A 23681-nucleotide genomic window follows, 5' to 3' on the forward strand; every position below is an offset into this window, starting at 1 on the left:
AGTCCGTCGGAGTCTGTCCTCGGAGTAGGAGAGGCGAGGCGATTTTGGAGAGCCAGCTGCCGGATTATTTTCTCTCCCCTCCCTGTCTCCCGTCCCACATCTCTCTTCACCCCTCTCCCGCCTTTGCTCGCGCAGCCATGGCGGAGCCGTCGGCAGCCACTCAGTCCCCGTCCGTCTCCTCGTCGTCCTCCGGGGCCGAGTCCTCTGCGCCCGGTGGTGGCAGCGGGAGCCCGGGAGCCTGCCCCGCCCTGGGGACGAAGAGCTGCAGCTCCTCCTGTGCGGGTGAGGCGCGCCGGCGGACCCCGACCTCGGGAGGGGGACCCTAGGGGGTCAGGGACGGCACATCATCCTCGCGTCCTGGAGGCTTCAGCCCCGGGAAGGAGCGTCTGGAAAATGGGCTAAGGGGGAGGGGGGTGACGGGTCTTGCAGGCGGTGAGGAAATAACGGGGTGTGGGGAAAACAGACTGGGGGAGGGGAGATATTCCCGCGGGTGGGCGTTAACGCCGAGACTGGGCAGGTGGGCGCAAGACACCAGTGGAGGGGGGGTGCGAATTTGTCCTCTGAACCGGGGTGATTTAGTGGAGGATTAGAGAGACTGAGAGGATCGGGGCAGGTTGGTGGTAGGAGAAATGCCCTGTTAGGATTTTGAGGGGATGGCGGTGAAAGGGTTGGGTTGCATTGCAGGTTTGCGGACAGGTGTTGACAGAAGCAGCCGTTCATGGTTGTCTTCCAGAAAATATGGGGTGGTTTTTTTTTTTCGGTTACCCATGGGGAGAATGAGGAAGTTTAATAGAAACACTAAAGCCGTTTTCTGTACTATTTTCATCCGCCTTTAATAATTTTTTTGTGGCCTGAGTCGGAATGCCCGATTTTTCAGAGGCTCGGAGGTAGAAGGAGGCGTGATGCGAATAGCTCAGGGAAGATTTGGGAGGGAGCTGCTGACGGTCCAAGATGGATCCGTGGCTGCATCTGCAACACAGCCTGCTCTTCACTGGCGCGGTGTGGGGGTGGGGACACGAGGTTAGCAGCTTATATTCTAGAAGAGAATAGATAGAGTCATGCCAAGCAATCGACGTTTTAATTCCATGCTTTTTGTCGGCTGTTATTGATCGAAGTATAACAAAAGGGGTGTTTCCCGCAGAAAGGGAGGAGGGGGAGAAAATTCAGACAAAGCAGGGGGCTGGTGGAACCCCCTTCTCCTCGCATCTCTATGAAAGACTAGGAGGGAAGCTGCAGGCCGCTTTTAGTTTCCATTGTATACGCGTCTGCCTGCTGGTGGGGGCTGGCTGGCAAGCTCCCCTCGGGCGGAGATCTGCAGTGCAGATGCCTTCTTGAGGGAAAAAAAAAAAAGCACCATGAGCAGGTGGTGGTGGTTCTTAAAGGAACTCAGTCTTTGAAGAAGAAAAGATTTTTGTCGAAGGACCATAAGCTCGGGGGAGTACAGATAATTTTGCTCTTTATTTAGCTACCTTAAAGAATTTTGAGACGTTTTAAAATGCTTCCTTGTCTCCTTTGCGAGAATCTTGCATTGATTCTCTAAAGAACAAAATTTATCTTAGCTTTAAATATATTCTCTAGGTGTTTTTCAAACAGTGGATTTCCACATAAATGCTTTGGTACCCGTTCGGATTTTCCAGTGTGGTTATGGACATTTCAGTAGAAACAGTTATCAAAGGAAGCTTCTGCAAGGCCAAGATGAGCTGTCCAGATAAAGGAATGAGGCAGCAAATTTAGAACCCCTGTCCCCTTTAAACCACTACCATTTCTCCTCCAAATTTTTGTGTTCTGGGCAACGGTCCAGATGAACAGCAGCTTCCTTATATACTTAGCAACTTGGTGTTTTGGCTTTAATCACTTGTCATTGGTTACGTTGTTGGCCCTTTTGTGCATACCTTTTGATTTTCTTGATTTTAAATTTTTGATACACGTGAAAAATAGATACTTTCGCCACCTTGAACTCTTATCCACTGCAAATGTGTATTAATATTGTATAAAAATCATTAATACAGTTTTAGTGAGTTCAGTGCAAGATCCTCATTTGTCAGGTCACTACTTGAAAAGTGTAGCTTAAGACACTGTAGTGTATAGTCAGAATTTCATTGCCAGAGCTCTTCCTCCTTGCTACATGTTTTCTCCATCTCTCAGAGGAAATGTCTCAGGCTTTTGCACCATGAAAATAAGATGAAGTTTGTTATTACAAAATTTGACTCATAAAATGGATTCTTTAAAAATTTACCGTGTTTTAAAAATCTGTAGGTGTTAATGTCAACTTTTAGCTTCATTTTCATTCACCAAGCTTCTCTTGGTTTTAGAAACTTAAAATAAGAGTTTAAAAAAAAAGAGTAGATGGTCACTTGATGCCTGCAGGAAACAATTGTGTCTAGACCTACCTGTTTAGTAACAAATTTTAAAATTTAATTTCTAATTAAAAGTGATTAGTTTAAAGTAATTAGCCTCCAATTAAAATAAATAAATTTATATTTTTTAAAAAGTGATTAGTGATAGCGCTCTCTCATCCAGTGCGTTCAGTGTTAGTGCAGCTGGCAGTGATGTATGCTTGGAGAAGGTCAGGAGCCAGGATTGGCTTCCCAGATTTCTGCCTTTGAAGAACAACAAAGATTTCAGAGGCAGAAATTTGAGGTTGAGGTGAAAGATACATAAATAATTAGTATTCTTTTTAGGATGAGGGTTGCCTTACTAGATATCAAGTATAGACACCTGTCTATTGCCTGAGCTTTAAAAGTGGTTTAATAGTTTACTGTCTATCACCTTTGAAATTCTTTAACTTGCTAGAGACGGTTCTTTATTATTGCTCTGAAAATCATGGTGCCAAAATAAAGCTACATTTCTTGTATCTGTTCATGGAAGTTAGCTCAAAGCAAAAAAACAGCTTGGACAACTTAAAAAAAAAACACGCACATAAGTTTTTGTTTTAATTACTTCTTTCCTCACTCGAGAAACTGAGTTGTTCCATGTACTTGTTATGGCTTCATTTTTACGCTTTGTTCTAACATATCAGTCAATCGCATGATTATGTAATTTATATTCAGTCTTAACTCTTAAGTAAAAAAAAACCTCTGACTACCTACCTGTTCAACACTGAAGTCTGTATTGTACACATGTCAGATTAGCAGTGAGTGTGTAATATGGTGATAAACACACAGACTTGAGTTCCAGAGATACCTATATTTCAGTCCTGTCTATGCTTATTGACCATATCACCTTGTGCACATCCTGAGCCTCAGGAATGTGACCTAGACAAATTTGCTGCCCTTAAATCCTAACTTTTATTGAATAACAATACCTAGTATTTGATACATCGATTTGTAGGTTTAAAATATATAGATACAAAGAACAATTGAATAAGAAGTGAGAAATCATAAATCTTTCTCACAGTAAAGGATGCTCTTATACTTTGTTCTTCTTTATAAAAGTGAATTGGTTTTTTCAGCTTTTGACCCCTCATATTTATAAGAGCTGCCACTCCTTTCACTTAACTGACCTGTTAAAGAAGTTGGGGGTGAAGCCAAGATGTTTCATAGGTCGCTTGGCATCAGTATGCTAAGATATTTTCTGCAGCATGCTGACCATAAGTATAGTTATGATACATTATAAAACTCCTGTCACTGGAAGCAAGAGGACAGGAAAGGGCAAGAATGGTCATGTAGTATGGTTCACAAATGCTTGTTGATTTGAATGGTTTTGATCCCCTGGGAGTAGAAGATACCTTTTAATGCTGTTTTCTTTTAGAGTCAGATTCACAAATAATTTAACCATTCTGATCAAACAAACCAGTCCACATATATTTAACACTTACACCTTCCTTAAATTGAAATCTCTAAGGAATTGTTTATGTAGTAGCTGGTAAGAGCATTGGTGTTTTTATTTTTATTATTTTAGAGATGGTCTGTAAACAAAATGAAACTAATATCACTTTTACTGTATTCTGTGGTGGTGGTGTTATCCAGTCCCTCACTCGTGTCCAACTGTTTTCTGTGATGAGGAAATTATATATCCTTACTGATACAGTAGTCATCTGTTTAATCTTGTGCAGTTTATAAGCATCTGTAAATGAAGCTTGGTAGTGAAGGAATTGGTGACGTGTCATTGAAGGGCAGAAGGAACATTAAGGTTGCCAGTTTTGTGTGAGTCAAGACATTGTTCTGTAGAAGGGCACTTCTCTTTAGACTAGCCATAAACCTAGAACTACCATTTTTGTAATTCTGAGCAGAATTACAAAAGCTCCAAATAAATGATTAACTATGTGTATTTGTTGTATGTACATACCTTATAGTCTGTGTCCAACTTTATCGTTAATGATGAATTTATAACTGCCTCCTTAATTGTACAGACTTATGAAATAAATATAAATTTTGTAGTATAACTTTTTAGATGAAAATTACCAAGTTGATATTATGTTCATATGATTTAAGTCATTCAGGAGTTGCATAGGAGACTGACTGAAGTTTTTTCCCGCTTATGTATAACAGCGCTTCTAGAATTATTTTGGATCGTGGGGTATGTCACAGGTGTTTTTGAGAAGCGTGTATACTGAATGGGCTTCCCAGGTGGCGCTGTGCTGTGTTGTGCTTAGTCACTCAATAGTGTCGGTTCAGCTCGGACTCTGCAACGCCATGGACCGTAGCCTGCCAGGCTCCATCCATGGGATTCTCAGCAAGAATGCTGGAGTTAGTTGCCATGCCCTCCTCCAGGGGATCTTCCCAACCCAGAGATTGAACCTAGGTCTCCTACATTGCAGGCAATGGATTCTTTACCGTCTAAGCCACGGGGAAGTCCCCAGATGGCACTAGTGGTAAAGAACCTGCCTGCCAATGCAGGGCACTTAAGAGGCGCTGGTTCTATCCCTGGGTTGGGAAGATCCACTGGAGAAGAGAATGGCAACCTACTCCAGCCTTCTTGCCTGGAGAATCCCACGGACAGAGGAGCCTGGCAGGCTACAGTCCGTGGGGTTGCAAAGAGTCGAACACAACTGAAGTGACTTAGCACGCTCGCATGTATATTAAGTAAATTTAGCTGTAATCAGTATTGCTTATGATTGCATCATTGCAGTGTTTTACTACATATCTGTGACTAGTAACATCTGTTACTAGAGTAGGACATGTTACTCTGTAATACTGCAATTTCAGAGAAAATCCCCTTATTTCTTACTTTTCTGTTTTTGGTTGCACTCTGCCACTTGCAGGAATCTTAGTTCCTCAACCCAGGGACTAAACTCATGCCACGGCAGTGAAAGCACTGAATCTTAACCAGTGGACCACTGCGGAACTCCTGCAGAAAATCCCTGTAAATACTTTATAGGATTTGTGTTTCTGTTTTACATTTTGTGATAGGGTGGGTAATTGTTAGCAGTTAGCTTCCTCTTGTGATGGTCTCTTTAAATTTCAAAGAAACATTCTTACCTGTTTTTTCCAGTCTGTTGGTTCAGTTTTCCTCATAAGCACATCATCATAACCTGGGGGTGGGGGCGTGGTGTTGGAGACAGGCGCTCTCTAGACTTCTTCCTCACTGGCAGTTTGCCCTTGAGGACATATTGAAAGGTATTCTGAAAAACATTTTTAGCAAAACTAATATGGAGCCACCTGAAAGCATTTCAACAGTGGGCATTGTCTTCATTTTACATAAAAGGCAGAAATACTTGATTTATGTCTTACACTTGTGTATTGCTTTATGGTTTAATTTGTGCCAGTACATTAAGTTAATTTAACAAATATTTAAGCATACATCAAGCATTGTGGCTGTGAAGTTAAAGGTACGATGAAACAGGGATTAAGGATCCAACTCAGTTCTTTCAAATACGTACACTGCCTCTCTTTCAAATTTGAAACAACATGTGATAAAAATAGTTCTGTCACCCTCTTAAATTCAGTTATTGGTTAACCAAGTTCAGTTAACTTAGAAACCTTCACTTCTGGTCCCATGATTTCTAAGCCAGGTGGCTTTTTGCTCCACTTTTCTACAGAAACTTCTCTCATCAAATATACCAGTTATTTTCCATGTTATTAAATCCAGTGGTTACTTCTCTTTCTCATTTATTTTTTTTTTAACCTCACCGTGAGGTGTGCGGGATCTTGGCTCCCTGACCAGGGATTGAACCCTTCCTTGTGTTGGAAGCATGGAATCTTAACCACTGGACTGCCAGAGAAGTCTCTCTTCCTCATTTTAAATGCCCTTGATTCCTCTCTTTCCTTTACGCAGCAATCAGCAAATCTTACTGATTCTACAGTGACTACCAGTTTTCCCAAGCTCCATCACTACTACCCTGGTCCAGACTATTGTCATAGCTCTCCTGAATTACTGCAGTTGCCTCCTGACTGATCTCCAGACTTTCTCTCTTGGCTCTCTTCAGTCTTTTCTCCACACAGCAGCTGGTGTGAGTCTGAAAAATGTAAGTCAGATCATTTCACTCATTGGCATATGCCCTAGTCTCTTTTGATCACACTCAGATTAAATGCTGAAGTCCTTAGAAAGCTTATGAAGCCCTGTAATATCTGGCCCTAGCCTGCCCCTTGCTCACCTAGCTTTAGCCACACTGATCTTGTTTTCCACACCAGGAATACCTCCCTCAGTGTCTTATTTGCTGTTCACTGTGCCTAGAATGCTCTTCCCTCATACATTCTCACAGCTCTTCGCTTTCTCACCACCCTTAGATCTTTGCCTGGCTACCTTATCAAAATTGCATAAGAGAAAAACACCTTACAGGCTTTTCCTGCTTTATTTTTCTTATCACTTGTCATAATCTGTCTTACAGTATTTGACTTATTTATTTTGTATATTGTCTGCCTGCCACAAAATAGAAGTTTCATTAGAGTGGAGATTTTTGCTGTTTTATTCACTGCTCTATCTCTGATGCCTGTCAGAACCTGGCACAGAGCAGGCCTTTGTATTTTCTTAATGAGAGCAAAGACTTTATCATTATGGAATGGATGAGTAGATGGAGAACCTCTACTCCCGGGAAAATAATGCATATAACTGAAGTATTGCATCAACTTTCACAGATTCATGAACTACTATAAAATCTACTCATAAACCTCAGGTTAAGAAAATTTTGTTTTTGAAAATCAGATTGTAAACTTTGTAAAACCTTCTGCATATGGAAATTGATATATTCATTTTGGTGCTGAGGAGAGACTTTTCATATATACTGTATGTTTAAGATTGTCTTCATTTACTACTTACTTCTGGACTCTAGTATTTTCCACTAATGGCTTTAAATCCAGAAAATTATAACCACTTCAATGCCACATTTTGGTGTATTAGAGATTCGCTTCTATTAACTACTCAGTAGTAACCTAGTATGATGTGGCAGAATTTTAAAATGTGTTAAAATAAGTCTGATTTCCATCTTCTAACAGAATCTGAGATTTTGATTTAATATGTTTCAAACATTATTTGCAGAAGAGTAAAATATTCTTAACAGTAAATATAGTGCTACTTAGAAGTTGGGTTATTAAAACATTTGTAACTGATTTACTATTTTTATGCTTCATTTTGTTTCTTTGTCAGACTTTCTAATTTTGTTTCTTTTGCAAGAAGAGTTCTGCTTATTTTTCCTCTTAGTTTGCATATGCATTTACTCTACATATGTACCAAGAAAGTTTTCCAACTCTTTTGTGTTGTAACAGAGTGAGCATCTTGACTTCTCCTAGAGTGAAATGCATAACTATTACATTAGTAGGGCTAATGTCCAGACTCAAAGTCTGTTTCTCAAATAACAATTTAAACTCTTGCTAAGGCTCTATAAATGTTCAAGCCTCCATATCCTGTGTCTTCTACTGTATGCTGACCATCATATTCTGTGCCTTATGAAAGATGCAGGGACATATAAGATGATCCTTAGCCATAAGGTGCTTCCAGTCCGATTGGAATTTGTTTCCAATAGCAAATAAGTTGAACGGATATTAGCTCTTATTTGGTTTATTGATTCCAGAGGGCCAAAACATTGTTAATTGGTCTATTTTTATAATAGTTATATTAGCTCTAGTAAATTAAAATTATTAAAAATTAGCCTGCCAGTTTATGTAGATTCTCCCCCATGCCTTAAGTGGGGGAAATGCTTAGTAACTTGCTTCCAAAGGGTACAGTATAGAAGGGTGGGGAAAAGTACTACCATGGAGAAACTTGGTAAACTCTACCTCAGCCAGGGGATCAAGGTTAACATCATCACTGATAAGTCATATTAATAGTACATACCTTGATGTTGTATGACAAGGCAGCCCTTTACTTCAGTGAAGGGTTACCCCTCAGTGGTAATCCTCCCTAAAACTCATAACTCCAGTCTAACAATGAGAAGAACATCAGACAAGCCCAAATTGTAGGACATTCTGTGAAATATACTTGAGCAGTCCTTTTCAAAATTGTCAAGATCATCGAAGTAAAGAAAGCCTGAGAAATTGTCATAGTCCAAAGGAGGCTAAAGATACATGATGACAAAATGTGATGTGGTTTCCTAGATGGGATCTTGAAACAGGGAGGGGGCATTAGGGAAAAGTTATTGAAATCTCAGGGAAGTATGGGCTTTAGTTATTAGTAATGTATCAATATTAGTTCTTTAATTGTGACATTTATCAATACCACCATACTAATATAACATGTTAACAACAGCAGAAACAGTGCTGAATAAAAGCAACAATCTTTTCTGTAAATATAAAATTTTCTAAAATAATTTTTTAATAGAGAAAGCTTTAATCATGAAATAGAAATTGTTTGGGGAGAGGCAAGTAGGTATGAGTAATGTAGTGGAGGTCTAGTAAGCACAAAAAGGTTTTAAAAAAGGAAAAAATGGCATAAAGTTTGGGGAGAAAATCAGTCTGCCTGTTCCTGGAGCTCTGATGAGGGAGAGGACAGTAACTGGCTCAGTTTAGCAGTTTTTACTGAGATCCTGAGTTGCCATCAAGAACTGTGGTCATGAAAAAAACAGACAAAGATGACACAAAAAAATAAAACCACAGGCCAGTATCACTGATGAACATAGATGCAAAATCCTCAACAAAATTCTAGCAGACAGAATTCAGCAACACTTTAAAAAGCTCATACACCATGATCAAGTTGGGTTTATTCCAGGGATGCAGGGATTCTTCAATATTTGCAGTGTGATATACCATATTAACAAACTGAAAGATAAAAACCATATGATACTCTCAATAGATGCAGAAAAAGCCTTTGACAAAATTTAGCATACATTTATGATTAAAACTCTTCCCAAAAATGGGCATAAGAGGAACCTTACTCAACATAGTAAAGGCCATATATGGTAAGCCCACAGCAAACGTTACTCTCAGTGGTAAAAGCTGAAAGGATTCCCCCTAAGATCAGGAACAAGACAAGGGTGTCCACTTACCACTATTATTCAACATAGTTTTGGAAGTCCTAGCTACAGCAATCAGAGAAGAAAAAGAAATAAAAGGAATCCAGATTTGAAAAGAAGAAATAAAGCTCTCACTCTTTACAGATGACATGATACTGTACATAGAAAACCCTAAAGATACTATCAGAAAATTACTAATCAGTGAATTTAGCAATGTTGCAGGATGCAAAATGAATACACAGAAATCAGTTACATTCCTATATCCTGACAATGAAAAACCAGAGAAATCCCATTCACCGTTGCAACAAAAAGGATAAAATATCTAGGAGTAAACCTACCTAAGGAGACAAAGGACCTGTATACAGAAAATTATAAGACAGTGATGAAGGAAATCAAAGACCGCATAAACAGATAGAGAGATATTCCATGTTCCTGGCTAGGAAGAATCAATATTGTGAAAATCACTGTACTGCCAAATGCAATCTAGAGATTCACTGTTATCCCTATCAAATCACCAATGGCATTTTCCCCAGAACTAGAACAAAAAATTTCACAATTCATATGGAAACAGAAAAGACCCCAAATAGCCAAAACAGTCTTGAGAAAGAAGAATGGAGCTGGAGGAATCAACCTTCCTGACTTCAGATTGTACTACAAAGCTACAGTCATCAAGACAGTATGGTACTGGCACAAAAACAGAAATATAGACCAATGGAACAAGATAGAAAGGCCGGACATAAACCCACGCACCTTTGGGTACCTTATTTTTGACAGAGGAGGCAAGAATATACAATGGGGCAAAGATAGCCTCTTCAATTAGTGGTACAGGGAAAACTGAACAGCTACATTAACACTTTCTAACACTATACACAAAGATAAACTCAAAATGGAGTAAAAACCTAAATCTAAGACCAGAAACTATAAAACTCTTAGAGGAAAACATAGGCAGAACACTCGATGACATAAGTCAAAGCAAGATCCTCTAGGACCCACCTCGTACAGTAATGGAAATAAAAACAAAAGTAAACAGGTGGGACCTAATTAAACTTAAAAGCTTTTACACAGCAAAGGAAACTATAAACAAGGTAAAAAGACAAACCTTAGAATGGGAGAAAATAATAGCAAATGAAACAACTGACAAAGGATTAATTCCCAAAATACACAAGCAGTTCATACAACTCAATACCAGAAAAACAAATAACCCACTGAAAAAGTGGAGAAAAGATCTAAACAGACATTTCTCCAAAGATGTACAGACAGCTAACAAACACATGAAAAGATGCTCACACCGCTCATTATTAGAGAAATGCAAATCAAAACTACAATGTATGGAGAGAGTAACATGGAAACTTACATTACCATATGTAAAATAGATAATTAATGGGAATTTGCTGTATGTCTCAGGAACTCAAACAGGGGCTCTGTGTCAACCTGGAGGGGTGGGATGGGGAGGGAAATGGAAGGAAGGTTCAAGAGGGAGGGGACATGTGTACAACTATGGCTGATTGATACTGATGTTTGACAGAAAACAAAATTCTGCAAAGCAGTTATCCTTCGATGAAAAAATAAATTTAAAAAAAGAAAGAACTGTGGTTATGAGAGTGGAAAGAATGCCTTTTGTGTGTGTAGGGGGGCTCAGCTATAAAGCAAAAAGGGTAGCTAAATGATAAAATTTACTTATTTTTGTCTGTGCTGGGTCTTCATTTCTGTACGAGGGCTTTCTCTAGTTGAGGCAGGCGAGGGCTGCTCTTCATTGTGGTAGATCGGCTTCTTATTGCAGTGGCTCCTCTTGTTGGTGAGCGCAGGTGCCATCTCGGTAGTTGTGGCGCAGGGACAGTTGGGATCCTCCCGAGCCAGGTATCGAACCTGTGTGCCCTGCATTGGCAGGTGGATTCTTACCACTTCACGACCAGAGAAGTCCAAAAATAATTTGTTTTAAAATTAGAATAAGAAAAGATGTTTGAAAGAACTGATTAATTTTTTATTTTCATTATAGTAATTTTAGATAAATTTCAAACACTTCATTTTTTATGTACTAGAAGAAGTTTTAATAATCTGTAGAAACTAGCACAAAGGAAAAAGCTTTGACGTTATAGAAGTCATTCTACAAAGTTGTTCCCAGAATAACTTATTTCTCTAACAGTGTAGTCTGTATTCTGCTGGTGTTGAAGGAATGGATACCACCAAAATAAGTAATTCATTGAAACTGTTTTTTACTGCAGTTTAGAAAATTCAAACAATCAGGTTTATTAGTGTATTCTCTCCTGATCTAAATCAAAAGTTGACTCTCACATCCAATCCAAAGCTTTTTCTGTCTTTCTCTCCCCCCGCCCCAGCAATCCGTCTAACACAGGCTTGATAAGAATTTGGAAACCTCCACTGGTGTGCCTTTTTCCTATTTTTCCTCCCCGTTTTTCCACTGCTTACCTACTCAGCATACTGCTGGAGGGTAAGGTTAAGAGGTATGGGGACAGGATCTCTCCATCGTCTTTGTTTGATGGAGTTTTAACACATAAACTTGAGAGAGGAGCGGAGTATAAATGTAGGGTTGTTAAGATTTGTTTGAAATTAAGAGATCAGCAACCTAAAATAATCACATATATAGAAATCTCGTGGTAACCGCAAACCAAAAATCTGTAATAGATACACACCCAAAAGAGAGAGGAGGGAATTCTCTGGCAGTCCAGCAGTTAGGACTCTGGGCTTTCACTGCTGAGGGCCTGGGTTCAAACTCTAGTTGGAGAACTAAGATCCTGCAAGCCGTGAGGTGCAGCCCAAAAAAAGCGAAGAGAGAAAAAGGAATCCAAACATAATACTAAAGAGTGTCATCAAATCACAAGGGAAGAGAACAAAAGAAGAAATAGACAAAGACAGATACTGTCTGTTATCACTTGCATGTGGAATCTAACGAAAATGAGTATAACAAAACAGACTCAGAGTACAAGCTAGTGGTTACGAGTCAGGAAAGGGAAAGGGCTGGGGCAAGATACAGGAGTAGATGCAGAGGCACAGACTACCATGAATGAAATAGATAGCTACAGGGAGATATCAGACAGCACAAGGAATATGACCAGTTTTAAGAATAGCCTTATCAGTATTGCTGCTTTATTTTGGCCACATCTCATGGTATGTGGGATCCCAGTTCCCTAACCAATGATCTTAACCCCCTTCAGTGGAAGCACGGAGTCTTAACCACTGGACTGCCAGGAAAGTCCCTAAAGTAACTTTAAATGAAGTATAATCTATAAAAATTTTGAACAAGTGACACTAAATCCTTAGTTTATATAACTAACCCATGAGAAATAAGATTCAATAAATAATAAAATAATCCTAGGGCTTGAAAATACATACATAGATGAGAGGATCGGGGCTCTGGAAAAGTCTATTGCTCACCTTTTCTGATTACTTAAAATTATTTACTCAAAATCATTTATTCAAAAAGTACCCTATCATGATAAAGATGCACATATATGCCAAAGATATATGTGAAAAATTAAATAAATTCATGAAATGTTAATAGAAACAAAGCTAAATGTTAAGTGTATTACTTCATATTAATTGAAGTGTATTACTTCGTATTTCTAAATGTTAAGTGATTTACTTTGTATAATTTGATTCTGAGTTCATATGTAATTAAATTAATAAACTGAATGTCGTAAGTATAACCACCACAAAAATATGTATACATAAACTTGATTAGTAAATTTTGAGATAAGTAGCACATACATTACAGACCAGCAGAAGAGACAAGTGATCTGGCTGGTAGACAGAGAAGCAGCATTGGCTTTCAAAAAACATTCAAGTTTAAATCTTGATTCTGACATTTATAAGCTTCAGTTTTTGTAAGGATTTGATTTAATATGTATATAAATATTTAATTCAGTGTCTATCGTAGACACTTGGGACTCTGTACGTGAAATGAAGCTCTGTTTTCGAAGAGAACTTTTTGTTTGTTTGTTGTAGTTTTCACAGTTTGTTGCAGCTTGAATTATTATGAAGATTGAAAATCCAGTGGTATAAATACTAGTAAGATTAGTCACTAAACGGTTTCATTGAGAGACCTGCCAGAGATCCTATTTTAGGTGTCCTTTTTCTCCCTCTAAAGTAACTAATCCGTTTCATGTAGGTGGGAAGCACAGGTATGTGTTAGGAATTATAAGAAAAATGTATGTTCATAATAGAAAATTTAGTAAACAAAAATATAAAGAAAATTAAAAATCAATGAGTAGCATATCCTTTCATTTTGTAACAATAATCTCTAGAAATAATACATGTTCCTCATATTCAAAAACTCAAAGAAGCAAGAGAAAAAACTCATAATCCCTCTACTCAGAGAGTAAATATCATTATCCATTTTTCTTCTTAAATGAATTTGTATTTTTTACCAAAATGGGGTCACATTATTTAAAATTACTTTTGTAATGCTCTTTTTTATTCATTTATTATCAGCATCATTTAGTATGAATAAATTCTCATCAACAGTACAATTTTTAATGAATAATATCCCATTGTATAGATATACTAAAACCTATTTAAGCAGTCCCTAGTAACTTTTATTAAATTTCCTTAATATTTGTGATGAACAGTCTTATAACTACATATAGGCACAGATTTATTCTTTTACTTATAAATCTGATTACATACTGGAATTAGGTTTCATCAGGTCCACTTGTGGTCATTTATCCCTTATCTTCTAGCAACTTTCTGGACTTTTTTCCTGCAAATATTGCTTCTTTTTCATATTCAGTATTTTTCCTTCTACTTGCGCCTTTCTCTATATAAATACACTTGTCATTTCTATTCCTAAAAAATCTCTTTCAACTCTACCTCTCTCTCACTGGTGCCCAGTTTTTAGTCCTTCTCTTTATCATCCATACTCTGCACACTTGCTCTTAGTGCTTTTTAAACTTCTGTTCAGTTTTCAGTGGCTGGCCCCCTCCTCCCTCTAACCATAGAGTCATCAGTGCTGAATTACTTGATTACTTAAGTTCAGTGACCCGTTTCAAAGTCTTCACCACTCCTTGGCTTTTAATTCTGTTAATCATTCTCTAAAGCTTTCTTCAGGTGACAAAACAGTTTCCCCCACATTGACTCTTTTCTGACTCCTTCACTAGTGATTCTTTTTAGAGTCTCTGTAAATATTGGTCATGTATCTCAAGATTCCTTTGTTAACACCTCTTTGATTCTCCCTGGACAAATTCATTCACTCTGGTGGTGTCAGTTCTCACCCAGGTGTTAGCTCCTAGATATTTACCTATAACCTTACCTGTCTCCTGAGCCTGTTCATATTGGTAAACAGTTTCCACTTAGATATTCCTTATTGTTGTTCAGTTGCTAAGTCGTGTCTGACTCTTTGCAACCCCATGGACAATGTAGCTTGCCAGGCTCCTGTCCTCCACTACCTCCCAGAGTTTGCTCAAAGTCATGTCCTTTGAATTGTGATGCTATCTAACCATCTCATCCTGTGCTGCCCCCTTTTCCTTTTGTCTTCAATCTTTCCCAGCATCAAGGTCTTTTCCAATGAGTCAGCGCTGTGCATCTAGTGGCCAGAGTATTGGCGTTTCCACATCAGTCTTTCCAATGCATATTCAGGTTGCATTTCCTTTAGGATTGACTGGTTTGATCTCCTTGCAGGTCAGGGGACTCTGAAGAGTTGTCTCCAGCACCACAATTCAGAAGCATCAATTCTTCGGCACTTAGCCTTCTCTGTGGACCAATTCTTACATCCATACATGACGACTAGAAAAACCATAGCTTTGACTGTATCAGATACGCCTTTGTTGTTGTTGTTCAGTTGCTCAGTCGTGTCTGACAGTTTGCAACCCATGGACTGCAGCACGCCAGGCTTCCCATCCTTCACCATCTCCCAGAGCTTGCTCAAACTCACGTCCACTGAATTGATGATACCATCCAACCTTCTCATCTTTTGTCATCCCTTTGCCTCCTGCCTTCAGTCTTTCCTAGCGTCAGGTCAGCCAAAGTATTGGAGCTTCACCATCAGTCCTTCATGAATATTCAGGATGGATTTCCTTTAGGATTGACTGGTTTGATCTCCTTGCAGTCCAAGGGACTCTCAAGAGTCTTCTTCAGCACCACAGTTCAAAAGCATCAGTTCTTCAGTGCTCAACGTTCTTTATGGTCCAACTCTCACATCCATACATGACTGCTGGAAAAACCGTAATTTTAACTATACAGATCTTTGTTGGCAAAGTAATGTCTCTGCTTTTTAATATGCTGTCTAGGTTTGTCATAGCTTTTCAAGGATTAAACTTTGTCATAGATATGCCTTAGACAGTTTATTTCTTAGTAGAAATTAATGCAAAGAATTCCTCCTCATACCCTAGCTGACCACATTTCATGTAGTTCTTCAGTCCTTTGACTTTTGCTTCTCCAGTCTCCAACATCCAGTGATTCAAAATCCTGCCCATTCTTTCCTGCCATATCCATCCCCTCATTCCCATCCTCACTGCCTTAGTTTAAGCCCTCATGTCTTGCCAAGATTATTCAGGAGCTTTTCAATTAAGTCCATACTTTACCCCTGATAGCTCAGTTGGTAAAGAATCCGCCTGCAATGCAGGAGACCCTGGTTCAATTCCTGGGTGGGGAAGATCCCCTGGAGAAGGGATAAACTACCCACTCCAGTATTCTTGGTCTTCCCATGTGGCTCAGCTGGCAAAGAATCCGCCTGCAATGTGGGAGACCTGGGTTCAATCCCTGGGTTGGGAAGATCCCATGGAAAAGTGAAAGGCTACCCACTCCAGTATTCTGGCCTGGAGAATTCCATGGACTGTATGGTCCATGGTATCACAGAGTCGGACACGACTGAGCAACTTTCATTTTCACTTTACCCTGAGTTTTTAAAACACATGAGGTATTGTCAGTCCCTTACCTTCATTGAGTCCTCATTACACATTATATGATACAATTCAAATTTCATTGTATGATATTCAAAGCTATTTGGAATCTGGCCAGATGTTCCTTCTCTCCAGACTGCCTTCCCTTGTCTTGTTCATCTGATGAACATCATCTCTTCTGCCTCTGCTCTATGCATTCTTCCCATAATGCAAACAGTTTTACTGGATTGTCTTTTTCAGTTGCTTGTGGGCAGAACCATCATCTCTGCATTGTTACAGTGCCTAGACTTAGTTACTTTTAGATAATATTTGATATAATTATTAGTATTTGTGAATTAAGGTCACCTTTTTTGGGTGCAGTTGCCTGCATCAATATGGCATATGAATACAGTATGGTTTTGTAAGTTAAAAGAGCTCTTGCAATATTGTTGCAAACTACTTCTGATTATCTGTGTCCTGTATCAGAACAGATGGTGTTGCATAAAAATTTTTGTGTTGAAATTTTCCATTAGGAGGGTGTCAGGTGGAAATGAAAAGGTAGGTTCATGGAATCTTTTTTAGCATCAGGCTTACTTAGCGTTTGGATTTTCAGGTTTATTCAGTTGGCAGAGATTTAATGTTGAAGATAATTGCATGTAGACATTAACCCATTTGGAAACATTAAATAGAAATGCTTGTTTTAAGAAAGAAAAGAATACTGTTTTTCAGTGGTAGGAGTAAATGTGGTGCTTCATTTTAAGATAATTAAAAAACAGTGGGTTTTAAAATTCTGGTCTTGAGTTACCAAATTACTGCCTCTTGTCCACTAAGTTCTGCCTTGGTGTTAATGTGCTCCGTTTCTGTCAACTAAATAGTTTTCTTTTTTTAATTGAAGTATAGTTTGTGTTCAATATTATGTAAATTACAGATGTTCAATACAAAGATTCACAATTTTTAAAAGTTAAACTCCATTTGTAGTTCCTATAAAATATAGGCTATATTCCTTGTGTTGTGTTTAGATTAGTGCTTGCAGGTATAGCAGTGGCCCAGTCCTCTAAAGCAATCTCCTCATTTTAAGTTTATTTCTGATATTTGTGAAAACATTTTTAAAATTACAAGGGAAAAAGGAGTTAAGTAAAGATCGGTATACTTAGGGGTACTTTTTCAGGGTTTTGTTTTTCACATGTTGTTTTATTAATTTTTTTCCCATTTTTACTGAAGGCAGTTTATAGTCTTTGTTTCATTTTTTTAAAGGCCAAAGGTTGTAATGAAAAGCAAATCTCCCTCCTGCCCTAGACCTCAAAGTTCCTTTTGTTGCCAGCCAGCAAATGGAAGCACACTGTATGAACTTCAGTACTTTGCTTTTCAATTTAACATATCAACATACATAGCTGTATCTCATTGTTTTTTGTAGCGGCAACTATTCCCTTATCTGGAGGTAACTATTTAACTAGGCTTTTATCGATGGTCATTTAGATTATTACGGTGTTTATAATCAGCGCTCTTATGAATATCCTCCCTGATGTACATCGTCTTTGTTTATGTATGCAGATATATTTACCAAGTTCAAGAATATGCTCAGGGGTTGGTAGGGGAAGTCTATGCATTTAAAATTTTGATATATGTTGCCAAATTTAGAGAAATATAAGTCCCAGTGTTAGAGATAGGAGATTTCTTACATTGGTCCTGTTTTTCCCAGTGGATTAATTGTGATTTAAATTTTTTTTTTTTTTTTCAGTATTCAGCGTCAGTTTTACATAGTTGCCAACTATACGTGTTTAAATGCTTATATTCATGGCTGACTTCTCAAAATGAAGTTAAAAATTGTTTTAAGCAAAACTAGTTAGTACTCAGATACCTATTTTTTCTTTCCTGCATGAAGTTGCAGGGGAGCATTATCTTTCTTGAGATTATTTAAAAATTCCAGGGGTTCCTCTTTTCTTCCTTTGTGGGTGAGAATATCTGACAGAAAAAATTGAATTGATTAACTTTTAGAAATGCATTTTGAAAATGAAATAAGGTTTTGCTGCCAGGTGAGTGAAAACAGTAATTGGAAATACAGATTTGGGTTTTCCCCTCTTCCTTAAACCCAGTGAAATTACAATGCTTTGCCAAATTAAAAAAATAAGTTAAAGCTCAAATTCCTATGTGAGGTTGTCAAATTCTCACGCTGTATATTTTCTTTCAGATTCCTTTGTTTCTTCCTCTTCCTCTCAGCCTGTATCTCTATTTTCGACCTCACAAGGCAAGTCTGTCATTTTTTGTGTGCATTAATAAAAGAAAAATGTTGAGAAAGAGGCTGTAACTGGGGAAATGAGGCACGAGTTTTCTGTTGCCCCCAAACTCCCTAAAATAAAAATTAAATGCAAGTTAGCAACTCCTAATGACTTTATTGTAAAGCTCAATAAAATAGAATGAGGCTGGGTGGACCCTTTAACATAGCATAAGCTTTAGGTGTAACTTTGAGTATTTTAAAAATTAAAAACTTGCCCAAAGAACTTGGAGTAGAAAGAACTACAGCTCAGAAAACACACTTTGTCCAGAATGCATTCAACCTGTTGATTTGCAGTTATCTAATTTGTTTGGAGAGGTAGTGCATTTGGGAAAACTATATAAAACTGTGCTTCCACTGAACTAATAGACCATCCTAGCTAGAATACTTTAGTGTGGACTTACCTGAGATTCGTCCCAAGAGCTAGGCCAGTTCCAGATTGCCTGGGAACACTAAATAAGTCAATTGAATTTTTGGCAAGCGAGGCTTGTTTTCCTGGAGATTAAATTATGGTGTTTTGGGGGGGTTGTTTTATGAGGAAGGGAATCAGAGTTGATAGCTATATGGAAGAGAGTATGCTTTGTGCTGCTTCGATTTGCATTTTTAAAAAGTGCTGTTTCATTTGTGCTCTTGTACTCCACCTCAGGGTTAGGTCAACGGAAAATCATTATTTTAAAAAAGATAACTAAACTCACTGGATAGGTTTAAGAAGCCGTGTTCAAAGAGTTTATTGTCCTAGCTGGAATGAAAGTGAGCATGCTGGTTTATTAGGAAGACTTTCACCTTGTAAGAATAAAGAACCTAATAGGATAAAATAAACGTAGTAAAAGTTTTTTTCAGAGTCTGATCTGCTTTTTGGGAAACATGATAGACAGTTTATTGCATTCATTTCAGACTGATAGCATTAGAGTCCCCAACTCCTTTATAATGTGCCTCACTGTGTGAATTTGGATATCTTCTGGGTCAAATTATGACCTTTGAAATTAACTTGTGTATATTAAAAGATAGATATTTTGTGAATGTTAGGAAATAAACATACAAATTGATCCTCAACATCTAGAACCCAACTAGATTTATATTTTTAAGGTTATTTTTTTCCTCATGAGAAATTTAATAATTTAGGCAAATAGATATTATACTTATTCTATTCTGGAGGATGTCAGTTAAAAATATAGTGTAAATAGAACAAATAATTATATTTTCTCAAAGTATTTCAGATCTTTTAAGATACTTTCTTCATAGTCACTTTTTTCATATAGAAATAATTGATAGTCTAAATAGTGTGACAATACAACCTAATCACAACATGCCTAATATATAGAATGTTGAGAAGATATGTCATAGTTTTAAAAATTACTTTAATCCATATTAGGAGAAACTATATGCACACGCAAATCAGAGGTAAATAAAAGGGATTTTTCTAGTTAAAACAAAAGTTCAAGCAGGTTTCAGTTTCACAGTGACTATGAGAGTTTGTTCAAAAAAATAGATTTGTCATTCTTCCTTTTATAGTTATTTTGACCAGTGCAGATTCAGAATATGTTGTTATTTAAAGGGTATTGTATTGTAAAAAAGCAGTTAAAAATGTCATATCCCTGAAGGTGTTCCAATCTAGCCTCTATTACTAGCATTCTCTCCTATAATGGAAAAGCAACCCAGCTGGTGCTCTACTTCATTGGCAGGTCTGGAGATCAGCTGATTCAGTCTTTTGAGGGCACTCTTTGGCAAGTGATTAGGTGTGTTCTAGGGTGGCCAAGACTGGTAGCTTCTAGTCTGCCTTAATAAAAGCAAGGGAAAGGAAGCTGTTGTAGGACTTAGTTAACTGGATTAAACCCCCTGGAGAGAATAGCAAGGACCAGTTCCACCCAGCTGCAGCCTTTCAGAGTGACTGTCGCCAGCAGGTACCTTTGAGTCCATAACTGGCACTAACCCAGCTAATCTGTCTCTGGCTTTCATATCCCTCAGCCATTTAGCCTTGGAGAATTGTGCCTTGCTTATATATATCCAAGCCATATTAGGGCTTCCCTGGTGGCTCAGCTGGTAAAGAATCCGCTTGTAATGCAGGAGACCTGGGTTCGATCCCTGGGTTGGGAAGATCCCCTAGAGAAGGGAATGACCACCCACTCGAGTATTCTTGCCTGGAGAATTCCATGGACAGAGGAGCGTAGCAGGCTACAGTCCATGGGGTCACAAAGAGTTGAACACAACTGAGCGGCTTTCACTTTCACTCTTTTCAAGCCATATTAAGCAATATGTAGCAGTAATTAAAAATGGCATTTTCATGCTCAAGAATGACATTTTTAATATTGAAATATATATTTATCAGTATTGGACTTCAAGGAGAGGCATGTACTAAAACTTGTCTTTTTCTGTTTTTTGATCATGCTGCTAAGCTCATGGGATCTTGATTCCCAGACCAGGGGTTGAACCTGGGCCCATAGTAGTGAAAGTGTTGAGTTCTAACCACTGTACCACCAGGGAATTCCCAAAGTTGTCATCAATTTGGACTGAGAAGAAAGGGCAGTTAAATCTTTCAAAAGGAAATTATGTAGTCTTTATTAAGTTGTACTACTTTGAAGTATACAACTACTTAAGCTAACCTGTTAAGCTTTTTGAAAACTAATTTATGTTGAGAATGTCAAGAATAATCAGTTCTTCTTAAGTAAGTTGTATTCCTGAGTAGGTCCTTTCCAATTTTTTGCTTATTAATTCCTTTTTTAGTTCATCAAGCAGATTTAAATTTCAACTTAATCCTGGAGCATTTCAAAATGGAGTGAATTCTAACGTTTTCCTGTACTGTTAAATAAGGAGGTATAGATGTAGTTTATGTGGTCATTTGGGATGGGTTGTTTTTTGTTTGTTTGTTTTGAGGTTTTACTGTGGCTAGTACTTTTTTATCTCATTTAATCCTCACAACCAATTTTATGGAGAAAAGGTACTGCTTCTTTTACTAATTGAGGAAATTGGAGTTTTAAATGGTGAAATAACTTGTTCAAGGTCACACAGTGAGTAAATGATATACCTAGGACTCTGAAGTCCATATATTATAACCATTACCTCCAGTGAAGATGATGTATTAGTGATATTTTAAGGTTTACAGTTTTTTTAGGATGTCATGTTAACATGAGAACACAAGAGGCAGAAATGACCATTTTAAGCGTATTATTGCGTTAGTGTTGTAATTTATTATCATCTGGGGGATGTACTCCCTCCATCAGATAGAAAATCAAATTTGGTTTCTCCTTTTGAAATCTTTGATAAAAAGTAGAGGCTGGAAAATACTACAATTTTCTGTAGAAAACATTGGAAGAAAAGTGGTTGAAAATAAGATTATAAGAAGGATCTATCCACCACCCAGAATTGGAAGCACATTTGCAGTAGTGTATATTTGCAAATAATTTGAGTAATGCAGTAGGCATATGGAATAGGAAGTTAAACACTGAACTTTGGGGCAAGCATTGAGGGGAAAAAAAATTGCCAGTTACAGCCTTTTTTTTTTTTTTTTTAACAAAAGCAAAACATTTTTCTTTGTACAAAATAGACTTTTTGTTTAGGATCTAGCTTGGCTGCAAAGTGTCTGCTAGCTAACTTCCTATTTTAATGCTTTGGCTGAAAATTGCTGATACTGTTTTGCACGATTATTTGTCTTTCCCTCTTGTTTTGTGAACATGAGAAAATTCAAGTGTAGGAAAACCTATACCTGAATATTTCAAGCCTCCCTTTTGTGAATAAGCATAGTATGTATGTGAATACGTAACTTAGTGGCTTACTACAGGCTGGCACCCTTTCTTCACTGGTGTATGCTTTTTCTATATTACCAACTAAAAGTAATGAATTTCCTGAGGCTGGGTAGTAACCAAATGGTAACTAGCATAATCCCAAGTTATTCACTGTTTTAAGGAAGAAGTGTAATATACAATATTTATTATTGCTTACCTGTTTCTAGATCACATTGTGTTTTCATTATTAAGTTACAAAACACTTGAATAAAAACATACTAAACCCTTTTCTAAAAGACAGTTTGGAGAGTAAGAGAAGATATTTTGAAGGATAGAGTAAACAGTATATGAAGAGGCTTTTTCAATTCAGAGTATTCACTTGACACATACACAGTATTCGGTTAAAAGTTGTTTCTTCATCCTGTGGTTGGGCTTCCCTGATGGCTCAGCGGTAAAGAATACAACTGCAATGCAAGAGACTGGTTTGATCCCTGGGCCTGGAGGATCCCCTGGAGGACAAAAAGGCAGCCCATTCCAGCATTCTTGCCTGGAGAATCCCATGGACAGAAGAGCCTGGCAGGCTAGAGTCCATGGGATTGCAAGAGTCAGACATGACTTAGCGCCTTAACTACATCTTGTTCTGTGAGATAAAATACTCTGGATATAGAAGGGGGGAAACTTTTTCAATTTCCATGCAAGATTCTCTAGTCAAATGGATCTTTTGCCGTATTCCAGTCAAAATTTTGAATTAATATATTAACTCAATTTAATCCTCATAGCTATTCTTAAGTTAGGTGCTTTAGTATCTCAATTTTCAGATGGTATTAAGCAACTTGACAAGGCCACACACCATTAGTAAGTGTGATGAAAGGATTTTGCAACTTTCGGGTTTGGGAGTGGTCTAGAAATTTAGAGTATGACCGCCAACTTAATTTCCTAGTCTTATTTAAGATAATATACGTAAATGGAGATTTCTGAGTAATGACTATTAAGTGTCATGATGACTAATTGGAAGAGTCTTTGCCAATGGAGCTTAGTTTCTAAAGACCTATTAGATTCTGGTCTTTGTTTTATTTAATGTTTTCTTACCGTTGTAAGCACTTTACTTCCAGACTGGTTTTTTGCATGTCTTGATACAAATCAGCTCTGTTCAAGTTTGTTAGAATTTCAATTAGCCAAATGAACTTCTTTCCATTTGCTGAAATTCTAAGCAAGATAATTATTAAAATTAAAGCAAAAATGCTAACTTACTTTGCTACATGTGGGGAAGCTTGATTGACTGTCATGAGAGCTAATATCTAGAGTAATAGCTAATAGATGCTATTAGCTGAGGAATTACGCTCCTAATTACTGAGGAAAGAATGCAGCATCATACTCTGTTTAGCCCCTAAACCTGTCCCTTCAGAAAACACTGTCTGCTCCAAGTATTGTCACATTATCATTAGGGAACATGATAAAGCTATTTTTGTGTATATAATAGCTATGTCATATTAAAGAATCTTCAGTAAAATGAAGTCTGTCAAGAAGTGACG

General features: G+C 37.8%; 1 protein-coding gene across 3 annotated transcripts in view; it reads left to right on the forward strand.

The window, feature by feature from the left end:
* RTN3 (reticulon 3) overlaps positions 1-23681 on the forward strand; it is a 63200-nt gene continuing 39519 nt past the window's right edge. The window contains exon 1 of one of the 3 annotated variants that reach the window (XM_027960107.3): positions 1-282. In XM_027960107.3, coding sequence (XP_027815908.1) covers positions 138-282 — 145 coding nt within the window. In that variant the 5' untranslated portion in view covers positions 1-137. The other 2 variants (XM_060404064.1, XM_060404063.1) reach the window with 2 other exon arrangements.

This window comes from Ovis aries, chromosome 21 (assembly GCF_016772045.2).
Source record: "Ovis aries strain OAR_USU_Benz2616 breed Rambouillet chromosome 21, ARS-UI_Ramb_v3.0, whole genome shotgun sequence".
NCBI classification, from domain to species: domain Eukaryota; kingdom Metazoa; phylum Chordata; class Mammalia; order Artiodactyla; family Bovidae; genus Ovis; species Ovis aries.